This window comes from Mus musculus, chromosome X (assembly GCF_000001635.26).
Source record: "Mus musculus strain C57BL/6J chromosome X, GRCm38.p6 C57BL/6J".
In the NCBI taxonomy this organism is placed as follows: Eukaryota; Metazoa; Chordata; class Mammalia; order Rodentia; family Muridae; genus Mus; species Mus musculus.
Genome location: NC_000086.7, coordinates 79,378,899 through 79,397,722, shown reverse-complemented (window position 1 = coordinate 79,397,722; position 18,824 = coordinate 79,378,899). Strand labels below are relative to the sequence as shown.

The window sequence follows — 18,824 nt, the reverse complement described above, 5'->3', positions numbered from 1 at the left end:
TGTCACGAATTTTTTAGAGTTTCTATTTTCTTTGACTGATATATTGATTTCTTCTATCATATATTTTATACCTAAGATTCTCTCTTCCATCTCCTATATTCTATTGGTAATACTTAGGTCTGTATTTCCCAGTCTCTTCCCTAGGTTTTCCATCCTTAGGATTGCCTTAGTTTCTGTTTTCTTTATTGCTACTATTTTCCTTTTCAAATCCTGGACTATTTTATTTGTTTCCTTTTCCTGTTTGCATGTATTTTCCTCTATTTTCTTAAGGGATTTATTCATGACTTCTTAAAGTATACCACCATCTTTATAAGATTAGATTTAAGATCCTCTTCTTCTGCTTCAGTTTCATTAGGATATACAGGGTTTGTTGTGGCAGCATAGCTGGGCTCTGGTGGTGTTATATTGCCCTGGGTCTTGTTGATTGTGTTCTCACACTGTTCTTTATGCATCTGTTTTTCTCTGCTGTTGGCTAGATGATTCTGATGGCAACAGGACTTCTGGGGAAGATGAGAGAGGCTGTGGGGCAGATTATTGGATGTCAGGGTACCCTACTGTGCTGTGCCTCAAGCAGACACACATGGCAATCTGTGCTGCCTGTAGAACCTACTATGCAGGTTGTGCCCCATTCATACCCATCTGGGTTCTGCAGATTCAACTAGGATGAGTGTGGGCAGGGTTCCCAGTATTGTCCTCCCCCAATTTCCACAGAGTGACAGGATGCTCTCAGTACCCCTCAAGGCTCCTTCAGATTAAGGTGCAAGGCCAGATCTACACAGTGGTGCTCAGGGGAATGAATGTACATGCCCCTCAGATCTGCCCATATTTCTTTTACTATATTATTCATTATTTTAAACCAAAGATGTTACTTTATCCATATGGATTGCCATATTTAAATAAGATGTTCTTCTCACCTCTGGATCTTTTTTTTTTTTAATGTAGTCTTTAGAGCTATGAGGTCAGCATTCTGATTCTGTCCAACTCATCCTTTAATATGTCAGGAGCTTCAAATTAAGAATATTATTCTGGTTTTATACCTATATTTCCATTCCATTGTTCATTAGAAACACTTATGAGTGTTTTGAAGTAAGTTAGCAACTATTATACTTCATTTACTCCCTGTGTTTTATCTATACACCCTACAACTTATGTCTTTCTCTTATGAACCTAGGCCATCGACATCTGTGATCCAAACCCAGTGCTGATGCTAATGCTCTGTGTTTACTTGTATGAGAGGCTCCCTACATACCTCCCCAAGAAAGTGGTACCATTCTCTTGTACTCTATATGATGTTGTGGTGGGACAGGTAAGAGCATCTTTGGAACCAAAGCTAACATGCAGTGAAATATTTAAGAGTGTTTTAGATATTTGTTTCTTTTTAAAAAAATAACAGCAAATGTTGAGTGATATAATTTTACTAATGTTGAGTAAAATTTGTTAAATAGTTTCTTCCAATAAAAGAATGAAATGCATAATTTTTGCTTAATAATGATCACTTTCTATAAAAAATGGTTCCTTTCTCTTTTGTGATTTACAAAGAACAATATTCTTCCATGTGCAAGTTAGTTTGCCATTTTGAAAGAATTCATATCTTCTCTTTCTCAGCCAATTTTATGTATTCCTTTTTATATTTATTTGGGGGTATAGTTGAATATTATACTTTCTAGTCTTCTAGAGTTTATCTTCAAAGATATGACCTTGTGATGTTTATTTTAATCTTAGTATCTTTAACCATTACTATACAAGAGTATAGACTCTTGATTTGAATGGTGGTTTCTAAGTATTTAGTTAATTATTAGAAAATTTCAAGTTTTCTTTCTCAAAATATATATTGTTCAGTTTAGAAAAAATAAAAATAAGGCCTCCAATTTTCATGAAAAAGAATTGGAACATCACCCCTTGTTTAAATGCATTTTTTTTAAATTCAATTTTCATTAGAAAGAATTAGAACACCACCTCTTGTTTAATTGCATTTTTTAAAATTCTTTTTCAGAGCAAAATAAATATGTAAAGAGTTTTCTTAGGAATGTTGATTTTAGTAATTCTCTAAATGTTATGTTAGTCAAGTATGTTAGCTAGTAACTATCATTGCACTGGAGATTTTTGCCTAGAAACTAAAACATCATAGATTAGAAGTATTTTGTTTAAATTCAGGAGCAAACAGTCTCAACAAATTTCTGTGCTTCAATTTTTTGCATGTCATAGTTTTATCTCTTTATACTTCTTAATTTTTCCTCTTATTATTCTCACTTTCCCTGTGGTTATGCTTATATGTGTCATATTCATATGTGTGTATACATGTGTGTACCCTAATGTGTGTTTGGAAGTCAGGAAACAACTGTGTGATTTGGTCAACTATTTCTGTTGTATGGTTCCCAGAGATGAAACTCAATTTTGCAGGCTTGGCTGCAGATATCTTTACTTTTTGATCATCTAACCAACCCTTGTTTCTTCTTAGCAAAAGTAATGAATATGTACTAAGAAGATGCTAAGTGATTGAGCATGTATTTGTCAAGCATAGGACTTTGCGGATTAAGGAATAGGTTAATTCTATAATAATTTAAATGATTTCTTTTTTCACTGTGTTTGTGAAGGAAGGGCTAGAACCCAGGTATTTAAATACCTTAGGTAAATTATAGGTAAGATACCAAGGTGCAAGTTTTTGTTTTTACAAATATCAGATACTTTTAAGAAAATGATGATTAAATATCAGTGCTATATAGAGCTTAAATATAGATTTCCATTTGAAAAATAAGAAAATTTGAAATTACTGAGAATTTTAGCTATCCTTTGTATGAGCTAATACCTTAAATGATAATACTAAAGTTATCTAATGCAATCCTCATTAATCTGTTACAGTCCCAAATTAGAAAAAGTCTTAAATGGATTTTAGAAATTGAAACAGAAGTTTCTGTTTATGTGTCTGGAAATCATAGAGTATTGAAAGCAGTAAAAACAGATAAAAACAGATTGCAGTAATTTACTGTGATTATTTACATGCAATTGAACTTTATTTTTAAAGAAACTGATCATAAAATTGAAAAGAGCAGTATGGTGACAAATTAGTTGAATACCTTTGTGTCATCTATCTCTTGTGAAATACTGAATATGCTTGTCACCATTAAGATGTCAGGGAGAGATATGAAATTTCCAGAACTATAAAACAATACAGTTCCCAATATTTACATTGTAAAACACTACACCAAAATTTGTTAAGTTATTAATGATATCTGTATGTTGTTAAATAACAATAGCTCCTAAGTCCTTGGTGAAAACAAAAGAAAGTAATTCATTTGCAATAATACACTTATTCTGTTAGTTATCATTTTTTTTGAACTAAGAAAATAGTTAATTTTCTTTTTCTTCAGTTCTTTACCATATTCTTTGTTATATATTGGAACCATACATGCTACTGTCACTCCTCATATACCTGAATTTTTCCTTGGGAGTAACCATTGTCCAATAATATACTAAATCTTCTCCCCATTCTACATCTGTACTTTCCACAACTTCCTTGCATGTAATTAAAGAAAAATATTCATGACACTTGCTTGAAATGATGAGGCAGGCTTATTCAAGACCTGTTTAAAATGATGATCTAGATTTTTATAGGTTGTCATTGAAGGTTATTGAGAATAAACATGAAAAAATAAGAATTTGTAACCAAGGAGATAGAGCATGACCAATGAATGAAGAGTTACTAGAGGAGTCATTGGGATTAAATGAATATTCTGGCTAACTCATCTTAATAGCATTCATGCAGGGAAGAGAATAAGAAATCTTCTGGGGAAGAGTAGAAGATAAGGAGTTATTCAATGTTGATTAGATTTCAAATGTGGAATGTTCTGTATAAAATGAGTTAGCCAGAATCTTCCTAAAATTGTGTTTTTGAGGACATGTTCGAAAAGATGAGACTGAGGTAAACCTAAGCTCAAAGGAGCTGAACTAGCATTCAATCAGGGAAAATATCCCCTTCTTTATTCATAATATACTTGTTCTGTTGGTGTAGAACTTGAAATATCATTCTGATACTTGGGTAAGATTGCCAAAGACTAGAGTTGCTTCTCCTATAAAAACTGTGCAGAAGACAAAATGGACACCAGAGGATATGTTCTGTAGGCTTGCAATGAAATCAAAGTAATGAATTAAATACATTGTGAGAAATTAAGGCCAACAGACCAAGACATGAACAATAATTCTAATTTCCCAGTGTATTATTCTGCTAGTACCTGTTTTTTTTCTAATACACATTACTAAGTATTTTGACAATTTACACATGTGTATAATACATTCTGATATCCTGATTAATCTTTTCCGTACTCCCTCTTTTATCCATCTCCAACCCTCTCAACCTTCTGTCTTCCTCATCAGTCCTCCATCGATTGGCAACTTATGCTTTAATTTTGTGACCAATTTAGTTTAACTGGGAACATCCTTGGGCCCATGGGATTAGACCTATCCCCTGGAACCTCGTGGAGTCACGAGTATATACACAACTAAAGAAAATTATTTGCTTTTCCTTGAATCTATTAGTAGCAAACAATCCAGCAGTAAGAAATAGGGCTACTTGAGTCTTCCCTCTGTTCTTGTTGCAGACTCAATATAGGGCAGCTGCTACCAGTTCATGATCACAATGGCTGTGTTGCCCAGAATATGGCATTACACAGTTCTTCCAAGCTTTATGCCTTTTTAAAAATATCCCTTCATCCTCAAACTTCTCTGAGATTAGAGTGATATTACTGTCTTGTTAGGGCTGTATTGTCATCCATCACTTATTCTGAGCACCTTGTGCAGCCAAGTATTTCTGCATTCAGTCTTCCCTGGAAAGTTTGTATTGCAGATCATAGGATGTACAAGTAGGTAAGACTGTTGATGCCTTTTCTTCTCCTGCAACCTTCATAGCAACTCTGACTATGATAGCTGAAAAACAAGGAGACAGCTTATTCCTTTTAATGAAGTGAGAGCAAAAATTATGTTCTTCCCAAGAAGACAGGAGCTCTGATGAAAAAACAACTGCCCCCTTGCAGTTCTTGTCTTCTTCAGACCAATCAAAGATGAAGTAATTAACTCTATTTTATTATTTGTGGTTTGTCTTTGTAGTCAGATGAAGATGGTGCTGTGCTGGCCAAATCTCAGGATGGATGTTTAGAAAATGAATTTGCTAACTGAGTTTTCATCAAATTCTCCTGGCAGATCAAGCCCTCTGTTTAGATTTCTTAACTCTAGGCCAATCCTGAATGGTTAATTGCATTCATTGTCATCAATTTTCTTTTTAGCTTTGTAGTAATTTTATCTTTTACCTAAAACTTATAAGCCATAAAACGATTTTTCTGGTTCCTTTTTTGTTATACTGTGACAAGTGGTTTCAGGACTGCCTACTGGAAGGTTAGCATTTGAAAGTTTTGTGATGTCTTCTCTTCCAGGCCTCCATCTCCTTACTCTGTGTCAGTATTATTTTCCTGAATTTCCATCATATTTGCATATACTTTAACTTTATTGTACCATTTTCAAGAAATATTCCCTGTAATTATAATATAGAAGTCTTCTTTCACCTTTTCTCTCTCTCTTCCCCTCTTCCTTTTCCTCCATTTTTCCTTCTTCCTTTTCTTCTTCTGCTGTTTCTGTCTCTTTCTTCCTCCTCTTCCTTTTTTCTCTTGTTCTATCTTCTTACTCCTCCTCTTCCTTTTCTTTCTTCTCCTCCTCCATTGTTTTTCTTCATACTTTCCATGTTTCTACTTCAGGCAGTACACAATGAAACTCCTTTCAGACCAGGAAATAATCATTTATATTCTGGATATGTCTTCAAACATATATTCCTTGGGAAACTTTCTCTATTGATCTGACAGATTATCTTTTTATGGAAACTAAATTTTACTATTTATGCTTAAATCTTCCCAAAATTTTACTCCTATATAAAAATTAAATCTACATTGCTAGCTTTGGTCTTTATCTACCAGGTGACTTTGAATCATCATGACAATTATTGTAAGACTTTCTTGAATTTATTTTTATTCATAACGATAGAGGTACTAGTATTAAATACCAGGTCTGTAGTTGACATGGTAACTCATGCCTATCATTTTATATCTTGGGAGGCTGAAATTGGAAGGGATTGAGTTCCAGGTCATCCTGGTCTATATAAAACAAGGCCCTGTCCTACACACTTGCAAATTCAAATACTGTCTTATACCTTTTAGTTAATAGTGTACACTAAGTTGAAGATGTTCATGTGTAGAATGTCTGTTTTTCTGGGTTAAAACTAAGAAATGGTATGTTTGTGAAGGATTTAATCTTCTATGTACCATCTTTTCCATCTACATAGATATTATTGAAAAACCCAAGCTTGAAGAATTTAGTGTATACCGCTACAATTGTTGGGAGAGATGCTAATAACTTCTGTCTTGCACAGACAGGGAATGTTGTAACAATTGGCCCAAAGTAAGTATTTAAAAATTATTAAACTTGCAAAACCTAGACATTTAATATCTACAATTATTATTAAATATGTTAATTAATTTTTCTAAACTGATTGGTACATAGTGAAAAACTTTCTCCGAGAAATTAAATATTCATGGTCCTATAGTTTCTCTTTAATTAACAATATAAGTAAGCTAATTTGGAGCTGGAGAGATAGCTCAGTTGTTAAGAGCATTGACTACTCTTTCAGAAGTCCTCAGTTTAATGCCTAGCAACCACATGATGACTCACAACCATGTGTAATGGGATCCCATGCCCTCTTCTGGTGTGTCTGAAGACAGCTACAGTATACTCATATATGTTAAATAAACAATATTTTAAAGAAAATACCTAATTTTATGCATGTATTTAATTAATTCTAATTTACACCAATTCATTAAAAATGTGCATGGTTTCATATTGTTCTCCACTAAAAAAATCCAATGTAAGATGTGTTATACATATACTTGATGGTTAAATTTAGATTATACAAATGACTTTGTGCTTCAATGTTTAATTTGTGGTAAAAATGAATACAGTCCAGGGCATACATACTAAACCTGATCTGTACCTAATATGTGTCCTTTATTTCAATAAAATGTTTCTTCTTTTATATTTTATTAAACAGAAATCACATTGTGCTTGTTGTGAAATTTGTAAGTCGCTTTCTCCATCCTGCTGAAGCTACACTATTATTAATTTCAAGACCTAAGTGTGGAATAGGAGGCAGTACATTGGCTTTTGCTCTAAAGGGAGAAATACGAAATTTTAAAGCAATTGTAAGTAAGCTGTACTTGTTTTGTATCCTTTTGTTCCTGTCCCCAAACCACTGCAGTGTCACACTATGATTAAACTTTCCTGTTTTGTTTATGTTCTGCTCTTAGTCATTTAGGTTATCTCTTTGCCATAATACCTTGTAATTTAAGATTTTGTGGTGAGGGCACTGAAGGTTGACAGTTGATTCAACAAATATTTTTTTTTCTGCTGCAGATACTTATCAACTTTTAAAATGTATTTTAATACTTATTTAGTGTGTGTGATAATGTGTGAATGCACCCAGACATGTGAATACATGCACATCATTGTTTGCACACTGAAGTGGAAACTTAAGGGTTCTTTGGGAAGTCAGTTGGATGGTGTTTTGCTGGGGCAAGCATGTGAAGGAATGCTTCATTAAAGTGGACAGAGGTGTGAGGGACTAATGCAAATTCGTGAAGGCATGTTTCATTGAAGCAGATGTCCTGCTAAAGCAAGCACAAGAAAAGACAAATAATGAAGGACTCGTTGCTAACAACTCATGTACATTATTCCACTTTATATTGCATAGTTGAGTTGCATTTGTCAGGACCCCATAGAGAGAAATGCACTAAAAAAAAACTTCTGGTGATGTACTCAGTTTCTTGCTGCTTCCATGGATTCTGGATGATTGTATGTCCATGCTGAGACAAGATGCATGCTGAGACAAAACCATGCTGTGGCAAGTCCAGTGCTGAGAGAAGACATGTGGAGGACAAGTGATGTTTGGAGAGTATAAATAGAAATCCAAGGAGTGATGGAGACAGTTTGTGTTGCTGGTATAACTAGTTGTGCATTGTTTGTGGGTCTCCAGTCTTCGCTGATCTTCGATTCCCTGAGAGAGGCACAGCTGAAAACTTCTTGTGTCTCATTGGGTCCCTCCTGCTAAGTCCAGCTGAGGCCTGGCTGTCTCTGCTAGGTCATGTCACCCATATTGCTAACCTGATTCTACTGAACTGGACTGCAGGTGTATCCATGAGATGTTTGCTAGTGGATAATGCTGCAGCTGCTCACTCAACTGTAAAATGAACTGCTGCTGATTCTAGACTACACAGAAGGGAGTTGTTCCAAAGAACCTTTCAAAACAGGTCCACTTCCCCCCACCCCTGTATCCTTTCTTTTCCACCACCTCTGGTGGGTGGTAGGCTACAAGAGAGGTTAAAGCATTACAGAACCATCATTAAAAATTAGCTTTAAAAAAATTAAAATTACAGCACACCCATTCCACAACACGATGTAGGTCAAAGAACAACTTGCAATATGCAGTTCTCTCGTATGTTGATCTTGAAGATTAAAGACATGTTAAAAGTGTTGGCAGCAAATACCTTTACATGCCCAATCATCTGTCAAATTGGTTGTTCATCAGTATATCTGGAGCATTCTACAGAGCCAATCCATTATAAAGTTCAGGCTAATTCTACATTTCTTGAAGAATGAAGGTGTTCTTGACTAAATTCTACATGCTCATTTCTTAAAAGATGGGGCAATAATACATTGGTAGACTTTTGTAAATATATTTAATGGATATATTTAATGGATTTTGGCTAAGATGGAAGAGGTGAATAATTCAGTTTTATTTAATGGGCACACTACTAAGAGTTTGACCATGTTCCAGTGAGTACATAGATAATGCAAACTGGACTTTTAAATGAAATTATTTTGATTCTTTTTGGGCAGTCACAAGGATGGGTAGACATTGAAGGACTAGAAAATGTGTGTGATCAGTTATAGGATATGAAGTTCCCATAGAATTTTAATAGGTTATATTCAAAAATATTATTTGCAGTGTATATTTTAAAAATGAAAACAAAATATTGGAGTGTGTGATATTGGACTAGATTATAAAGTGTAAAGAATGCCTCTAGGACTATTAAATGGTAGGTAAATATGAGAAGTGAGCATCAAGATGTTCACAAGGACAGACTGACTTACTAGGCAATGATATCCCAAGCAGGAAGTAGTTATTTCTTACTGTGATATGTTTTGGACTTCCAGTTTTTTTTTTAGCAATGAGTACTTAACATCTCCCACCTCTCTCACATACATTCTCTGAAACAATGTATTACGTGAAGTTCAGTGACATAGTTGATTTTGTCCTATCATTTTTTTACATTTTTTAATATTTATTTTTATTAGATATTTTCTTTATATACATTTCAAATGCTATCCCGAAAGTTCCCTATACCCTCCCTCTGCCCTGCTCCCCTACCCACCCACTCCCACTTCTTGGCCCTGGTATTCCCCTGTACTGGGGCATATAAAGTTTGTAATACCAAGGGGCCTCTCTTCCCAGTGATGGCCGACTAGGCCATCTTCTGTTACAAATGCAGCTAGAGATACGATCTCTGGGGGTACTGGTTAGTTCATATTGTTGTCCCACCTATAGGGTTGCAGACCCCTTCAGCTCCTTGGGTGCTTTCTCTAGCTTCTCCATTGGGGGCCCTGTGTTCCATCTTAAAGATGACTGAGCATCCACTTCTGTATTTGCCAGACACTGGCATAGCCTCATACAAGACAGCTATAACAGGGTCCCTTCAGCAAAATCTTTCTGGCATATGCAATAGTGTCTGGGTTTGGTGGCTGATTATGGGATGGATCCCCAGGTGGGGTTGTCTCTGAATAGTCCATCCTTTCGTCTTAGCTCCAAACTTTGTCTCTGTAACTCCTTTCATGGGTATTTTGTTCCCAATTCTAAGGAGGAATGAAGTATCCATCCATTGGTCTTCCCTCTTCTTGATTTTTTTGTGTTTTGCAAATTATATCTTGGGTGTTCTATGTTTCTGGGCTAATATCCACTTATCAGTGAGTGCATGACTTCTTTTGTGATTGGGTTACCTCACTAAGGATGATATCCTCCATGTGCATCCATTTGTCCAAGAATTTCATAAATCCATTGTTTTTTTAATTGCTGAGTAGTACTCCATTGTGTAAATGTAGCACATTTTCTTCATCCATTCTTCTGTTGAGGGACATCTGGGTTCTTTCCAGCTGGAAAATTCTGGCTATTATAAATAAGGCTGCTATGAACATAGTGGAGCATGTGTTCTGAATGATTTTGTCCTATCATTAACCTCTCTACTTGTGAGTAATCCTGAAAACTGAATGCCTGAATGCTACGTAGCTCTGAATATATCTTACTCTCACTTGGGTCAATGGGAATTAAATTACATAATAATGGAGATAATATTTAAGACAAGAACAAAGCTTATAACTTATATCAGGAAAATTTCTAGAATGTTTGAATATAGAATTTTTATTTTATATGTGTGTTTTTATTATAAGCTTGTCATTAAAACCACCATAGTATGAACATTCACAGTTTACAAATACACAAATACATTCACCACACACACACACATACACACACACACATATGTATATGTATATATATATGTCATAATGATAGATAAAATATATGATTTGTATATAGTTTATTATCAGTGATATAGATTATATCTGATTACTCATGAAATCATTACCTGCTCATTCATTAATTTAGTTGGAAGGAGATTAATTTAAGAGATATTCTAACATATTTCAATTATTAGTACATTACTGTAGTACATTGCCTTCTATTCGAATTTTAATAATAAAATATTTTTAAAAGAAATAATTTTATTATTATAATAGTCAAATGGACAAAAATGTTTTTGAGGTTTTACTTTATAACGAAAGATATTCTGGATGACATTATTATATTGTGACTCTTTTTTTCTCTTTGTACTTTAGGATGTCATAAAATGTAAAGCTCCATGTTATCAATGGAAAGAAGTCACTGTGAATGTGAAAAACCCCTTTCCAAGCGGTGGAGATTTTCAGTAAGTTATTGTTTTAATGTTAATCTATTGCAGTTCACTATCTGTATTTAAGAAAAGTAAGTGGGAGCTATAGAGATGTTTCAGTGGTTAAAAGTACAGTCTACTCTTCCCAGTGTCCTGAGTTCAATTGTCAGCAACCACATGGTAGCTCACAACCATCTATAATGGCATCTGATGCCCTTTTCTGGCACATAGGTGTACATGCAGATAGAATACGCATATACATAAAATAAATTTAAAAGATAGATTAAAAGTAAATGTCTTTGTCTCTTTGGCATGATTCTTCTGAGGAGAAATTACATGTGTTTAGATCCCCATGAATTCAAAAATTCAGAAAATAATATTCCTTAAATTTAGAAATCAAACTCATGCAATATATGTATATGGGCAGAAGTATAAAATGCTTTGAGCTTAATATTAGATAACTTTTACATAATACTTGGCAATTTGAAATATTTTGGAGTACTGTATATTCAAGATTTTAAAGATTTATTATCAATAATAACACTCCTAATTGATTAAACAAAACTTGTTTTGTTAAAATAGATATTGGCGAATTTATGATTTCTATATCTATAAATTCAAATTTACTATTGAGTCCTTCAGCGATTTATTCATATGTTTTAGTCTACAGTTCCAAAATTTCTTGTTGGTTCTTTTCAAAAAATATTTATTGGTGTCTTCTATCTCATACTTCATTGGCCTCTCTATTTTTTTTAATATCTTTATATAGTTCTTTGAACATCTGTGTAACAACTAGTTTGAATTTGTTTCCTATTAAATTTGATGTCTGGGTCACAGACAGTTTTGGTCACTCATTTCCTTTTCTTTTTATTTCCTAGATATTTCCTTCATTTACATTTCAATTGCTATTCCTAAAGTCCCTTATACCCTCTCCCCTGCCCAGTTCCCAAACCCACCCTCTCCCCCATCCTGGCCCTGACATCCTTCTTTACTGTGACATATAATCTTCACAAGACCAAGGGCCTCTCCTCTCAATGATGGCTGACTAGGCCATCTTCTGCTACATGTGCATCTAGAGACACGAGCTCTGGGGGTACTGGTTAGTTCATAATTTTGTTCCTCCTATAGGGTTACAGACCCCTTCAGTTCCTTGGGTACTTTCTCTGCCTCCTCCATTGGGGGCCCTGTGATCCATCCAATAGATGACTGTGAGCATCCACTTCTGTATTTCCCAAGCACTGGCATAGCCTCAAAAGAGACAGCTATATCAGGGTCCTGTCACCAAACTTTTGCTAGCATATGTAATAGTGTCTTGGTTTGGTGGTAGTTTATGGGATGGATCCCGGGGTGGGGCAGTCTCTGGATGGTCCTTCCTTTTTTGCTTCGATATTCATAAGGGAAAGTGGTCTGAAGTTGTCTTTCTTCTTTCTGTTTTTGTTTGTTTGGTTGGTTGGTTTTTTTTGGTCTTTTTGTGTGTGTGTGTGTGTGTGTGTGTGTGTGTGTGTGTGTGTGTGTTTTGTTTTTCAAGACAGGGTTTCTCTGTATAGCCCTGGCTGTCCTGGAACTCACTACTCACTCTGTAGACCAGGCTCACCTCAAATTCAGAAATCTGCCTGCCTCTGCCTCCTGAGTGCTAGAATTAAAAGCGTAAGCTACAACTGCCTGGCTCTGAATTTGCCTTTCTTTGTTGGGTCTTTATGTGGTTTAGGTATCAAAGTAATTGTGGCTTCATAGAATGAATTGGATAGAGTACCTTCCATATCTATTTTGAGGAATAGTTTGAGGAGAATTGGAAATATGTCTTCTTTGAAAGTCTGATAGTACTCTGCACTAAACCCTTCTGGTTCTGGTGTTTTTATTGTTTGGGAGAGCATTAATGACCGCTTCTATTTTTTTTAGGGGAAGTAGGACTGTTTAGATTGTTAATCTGATCCTGATTTAACTTTGATACCTGATATTTGTCTAAGAAATTGTCCATTTCATCCAGGTATTCCAGTTTTTTTTTCTTTTTTTAAAAATTAGGTATTTTCTTCATTTATATTTCCAATGCTATCCCAAACGTCCCCCGTACCCCCCCTCCAACCCCCTACCCACCCACTTCCACTTCTTGGCCCTGGCATTCCCCTGTACTGGGGCATATAAAGTTTGCAAGACCAATGGGCCTCTCTTTCAACTGATGTCCGACTAGGCCATCTTCTGATACATATGCAGCTAGAGAAATGAGCTCCAGGGGTACTGGTTAGTTCATAATGTTGTTCCACCTATACGGTTGCAGATCCCTTTAGCTCCTTGGGTATTTTCTCTAGCTCCTCTATTGGGGGCCCTGTGATCCATCCAATAGCTGACTGTGAGCATCCACTTCTGTGTTTGCTAGGCCCCTGAATAGCCTCAGAAGTGGCAGCTATATCAGGGCCTTTCAGCAAAATCTTGCTAGTGTATGCAATGGTGTCACGTTTGGAGGCTGATTATGGGATGGATCCCCGGGTATGGCAGTCTATAGATGATCCATCCTTTTGTCTCAGCTCCAAACTTTTTCTCTGTAACTCCTTCCATGAGTGTGTTGTTCTCAATTCTAAGAAGGGGCAAAGTGTCCACACTTTGGTCTTCGTTCTTCTTGAGTTTCATGTGTTTTGCAAATTGTATCTTGTACCTTGGGTATTCTAAGTTTCTGGGCTAATATCCAATTATCGGTGCGTACATTTCATGTGAGTTCTTTTGTGATTGGGTTACATCACTCAGGATGATACCCCGCAGGTCCATCCATTTGCCTAGGAATATCATAAATTCATTCTTTTTAATAGTTGAGTAGTACTCCATTGTGTACATATACCATATCATCTGTATCCATTCCTCTGTTGAGTGGCATCTGGGTTCTTTCCAGCTTCTTGCTATTATAAATAATGCTGCTATGAACATAGTGGAGCATGTGTCCTTCTTACCAGTTGGAACATCTTCAGGATATATGCCCAGGAGAGGTATTGTGGGATTATCCGGTAGTACTATGTCCATTTTTCTGAGGAACCGCCAGACTGATTTCCAGAGTAGTTGTACAAGCTTGCAATACCACCAATAATGGAGGAGTGTTCCTCTTTCTCCACATCCTTGCCAGCATCTTCTGTCACCTGAATTTTTGATCTTACCCATTCTGACTGGTGTGAGATGGAATCTCAGGGGTGTTTTGATTTGCATTTCCCTGATGATTAACCATGCTGAACATTTTTTCAGGTGCTTCTCAGCCATTCGGTATTCCTCAGGTGAGAATTCTTTGTTTAGCTCTGAGCCCCTTTTTTTTAATGGGGTTATTTGATTTGTTAGAGTCCATCTTCTTGATTTCTTTACATATATTGGATATTAGTCCCCTATCTGATTTAGAATAGGTAAAGATCCTTTCCCAATCTGTTGGTGGCCTTTTCGTCTTATTGACAGTGTCTTTTGCCTTGCAGAAGCTTTGCAATTTTATGAGGTCCCATTTGTCGATTCTCGATCTTACTGCATAAGCCATTGCTATTCTATTCAGGAAAATTTCCCTTGTACCCATATTTTCGAGGGTTATCCCTACTATCTCCTCTATAAGTTTCAGTGTCTCTGGTTTTATGTGGAGTTCCTTAATCCACTTAGATTTGACCTTAGTACAAGGAGATAGGAATGGATCAATTCGCATTCTTCTACATGATAACTGCCAATGTGCCAGCACCATTTGTTGAAAATGCTCTTTTTTCCACTGGATGGTTTTTGCTCCCTTGTCAAAGATCAAGTGACCATAGGTGTGTGGGTTCATTTCTGGGTCTTCAATTCTATTCCATTGGTCTACTTGTCTGTTGCTATACCAGTACCATGCAGTTTTATCACAATTGCTCTGTAGTACAGCTTTAGGTCAGGCATGGTGATTCCATCAGAGGTTCTTTTATCCTTGAGAAGAGTTTTTGCTATCCTAGGTTTTTTTGTTATTACAGATGAATTTGCAGATTGCCCTTTCTAATTCGTTGAAGAATTGAGTTGGAATTTTGATGGGGATTGCATTGAATCTGGAGATTGATTTTGGCAAGATAGCCATTTTTACTATATTGATCCTGCCAATCCATGAGCATGGGAGATTTTTCCATCTTCTGAGATCTTCTTTAATTTCTTTCTTCAGAGACTTGAAGTTCTTATCATACAGATCTTTCACTTCCTTAGAGTCATGCCAAGGCATTTTATATTATTTGTGACTATTGAGAAGGGTGTTGTTTCCCTCATTTCTTTCTCAGTCCATTTATTCTTCGTGTAGAGAAAGGCCATTTACTTGTTTGAGTTAATTTTATATCCAGCTACTTCATTGAAGCTGTTGAGATAGGGTCTTCTTAGGTAGAAGCTGATAGCCTTGAACTTAAGATTCCCCCAATTATGTCCTTAGTGCTGGGGACTAGAGGTGTATACAGATATACTACCAAATTTCTCCCATAGTTTGTAGTTAACTTCTGCATTTTGTTTCAGTGGAAAAACTGTTTTTTCAAAGATGCATAGTTCTATCTATTCTGTATTAATTCCCTATTCCATTTTTAACTTGATAAAAGTAGTTGTATGTCAATATTTCTAGGTTGTATGTGCAACCCCTAGCATATTGCTAGTACAGATGTTGCTATGTAAAACTCCTTCCAATAACTCTTTCTTCTATTGGAGTTCTGACAGGAAATACAGATAGCAGTGATATTCAAATGAAATAGGATATTGTAATAATGGGGTAAGTACTTTCTAACTTGAAATCTCTGACATAATCCAAGGAAATGAACTCGATTTAAACCAATAAGCCAAAGGGAGGTTGTAAAATCAGTAACAATGAAGAACAAGACAAGACATAAGAAAAAAAACAGATTTAAACTTTATGCTACCTGTAGTTTAATTCATTACATTTTCATGGATGATGATGGAAAGTACAAGTCCCAAAGGATTGTTTCATTGTCCAACAATGATCATCATGTAACTGCTTGGTCCTCTCATTTGTCATTGCCTCAAGTTTCATGTGGCCACACAAATCTACTTTATGGAACCTGTATACTCAGTAACTGCATCACAGCTAAGGAAACCCAGGCTTCAGATCTTGCCAGCTTTTACAATGGCTGTTACCTGCCCACATCTCTTATCTCATTTCTCTCCATTTCAGATAATATGTGTAGCACTTGCTGTGTATTAATTCTATTGTGTGATTTCCTGTTTATTCTAGAATATAATTTGAATTCATTTATATGTTTGTGCTGTTTGCTATGAAACTTCAGTATCCAGTATCTTCCTTCATAATCATTCTTATTTTTTCCTTCTTTGTAACTAAAATACCTTAACAACTCTGAAAAGAAGAATAGACTCTTTGAGGTTATACTTTCACAGCATTAGTCCATGTAAGTGTAGAAGGTATAACATAGCAGTTCCTGTACTCAATGGTGAGTTCTTATGATAGATATAAGACGTTCACTTTTGGGGTGTACCAAAAAGCAGAGAGCTAGAAAGGAACATTCAGCTAGGATATACCATTCTAAAGCCTGTCTCTGGTAGTCTACTTCTGCCTTCTGTGCACTTCCTTCTCAAGATTCAGTAGTCTATCTAAATAGAACCATCCACTGGTTAATAAAGGTCAAAGCACAACATGATGAGGAACATTTCAGGTTCAAAGTACAATGCTCTGTGTGTGTGTGTGTGTGTGTGTGTGTGTGTGTGATTTTCATTTCTATGTATTTCACATATTTCTATTTCCTTTTCTCTAATGTATCCTTTGAGTTTCAGAATGAGTAAACATTTAAAGTCTGAATATAGGTTATTGATAAGAAAAATGAGAAGGAAGAATGGTTTGTTGCCATCTGAATTTTGTTAAGTACAATTGGAAATAACTTTTTGTATTTATTTCAGTGTTATTCTCGTGGAATCCACAACACTTATGTATTTGCCAGCACAAGTAACTGATTCTTCAAAGGTCTCTGTGATGCCTGAGTAAGTAGTTTTGATTTTATACACATACAAGGTGAAAGGAAAGTTATAAGAAATTAGTGCCCAAGGAAACTTGGTACATAGAGACCTGGACAGTAGCCTTTATTTATAAAGTATGTGTCATTTATATTATGTGTACTCTTTTTCAACTGTATTTTCAGTATTTTTATATTCATGTCTAAGAAAATATGCACTTGATTTACTACAGTATTTATTTTTCATCATAACTTTGTTCTACCAATAAATAAATAAATAAATAAATAAATAAATAGATAAATAGATAAATAAATAAATAAATCCTACAGATGATTTTGGCTATGGGCTTGCTATAAATTGCCTTCATAATGGTTAGGTTTTTTTTTTTAAATCTCTAATCTTTTCAAGACTTTTAGATAAGTGATTGTTAGATCTTGTCAAAGGCCTTTTCTACATTTATAGATGGATAATCTGTTTCTTTTTTCTTTCATTTTGTTTATATAGTGGATTACATTGATTGATTTTCATATGTTTAACCATCCCTGCATCTCTGACCTGTAACTATTAGTCACTGTGAATAATCTTTTTGATGTGTTTTTAGATTCCATTGGCAAGTATTCCTTTGAGTATTTTTATATTATGTTCATTCTTTATATTACATTATATATATTCTTTACATTTAAATTATGTTCATTCTTTATTGAATCTTTTTGTGACTTGAATATAAGGGTAACTATGGCTTCATAACATGAATTTGGTAGTGTCCCTTCTGTTCTATTTTTTGGAATAATTTAAGGAGTGTTAACATTTGCTATTCTTTGGCAGTTTGGTAGAATTCTGGCCCTGAGATTTTTTTTTTGGGGGGGGAGCAGGGAGACATTTATTTTATTAACTAAATTACTTAGTTTAAATACTGATCTCAGCTTCCCTTTCCTCCTCACCTCCAGTTTTCTCTATCTCACCCCTGTCCCCTGGATCCATGTTTCTTCTCCTTCCCCTCAGAAAAGTCTAGGCCTTCCCATGTATATCAACCAGCCTTGGCATATCAAGTTGGAGTAAGTCTATGCACATCTTTGGCTACAGAGGGAGGCTAGACTAGGCAATCCAGTTAGAAGAGAGTGATCCAAAGGTAGGCAACATAGAGAAACAGCCTCTGTTCCCACATTAGAAGTCTCACATGAAGACCCAGGTGTACAGCGGTTAGATATGTGTAGAATGCCTAGGTCCTTCCCATACATGTTCTCGGGTTAGTAGTTCAGTCTCTATGAGCCACTTTGTGCCCAGATTAATTGATTGTAGTTTTTTTGTAGTGGCCTTGACCCCTCTGGCTCCTTTAATCCTTTGTCTCACTCTTCCACAAGATTCTCCAAGTTCTGTTTAATATTTGGCTGTGGGTCTCTGCATCTGTTTCCATTAGTTGTTGAGTGAAGCCTCTCTGATGACAGTTATGCTGGGCTCTTGTCTGCAAGTATAGCAGAACATCATTACCAATGTCAGGGGTGAATTCTCTCTCATGGCATGGGTCTGAAGGTGTGTCAGTCAGTCATTGGCCCTTCCCTCAAATTCTGTTCCATCTTTTTTACCCCTGTACACCTTGTAGACAGGACAAATTGTGGGTGTAAGGTTTAGAAGCTGGGTTAGTTTCCCAATGCCTCCACTGGGAGTCTTACCTGGTTATAAGAGATGGCCAGTTCAGGTTCCATGACCCCCATTGCTAGGAGTATTAGGTTCTCTCTCATTGATCCCTGAGAGTTTCCATTGTCACAGTTTTCTTCCTCATCTAGTGTTGCCCCCACCCAATCCAGTTGCTCTTCTCAGTGCTCTCTCCTTCTTTCCACCCCCAACCTCATTCCTTCACAC

General features: G+C 35.7%; 1 protein-coding gene across 2 annotated transcripts in view; it reads left to right on the top strand.

Annotated features, from left to right (window-relative positions):
• The window catches only part of Cfap47 (cilia and flagella associated protein 47), a 250,794-nt gene that overhangs the window by 119,629 nt on the left and 112,341 nt on the right, over window positions 1-18,824 (top strand). For both annotated transcript variants that reach the window (NM_001368718.2, XM_030251473.1), the window contains 5 exons: window positions 1,172-1,306; window positions 6,323-6,438; window positions 7,085-7,235; window positions 10,981-11,069; window positions 16,911-16,991. In NM_001368718.2, coding sequence (NP_001355647.2) covers window positions 1,172-1,306; window positions 6,323-6,438; window positions 7,085-7,235; window positions 10,981-11,069; window positions 16,911-16,991 — 572 coding nt within the window. The remainder of the gene's footprint in view (window positions 1-1,171; window positions 1,307-6,322; window positions 6,439-7,084; window positions 7,236-10,980; window positions 11,070-16,910; window positions 16,992-18,824) is intronic.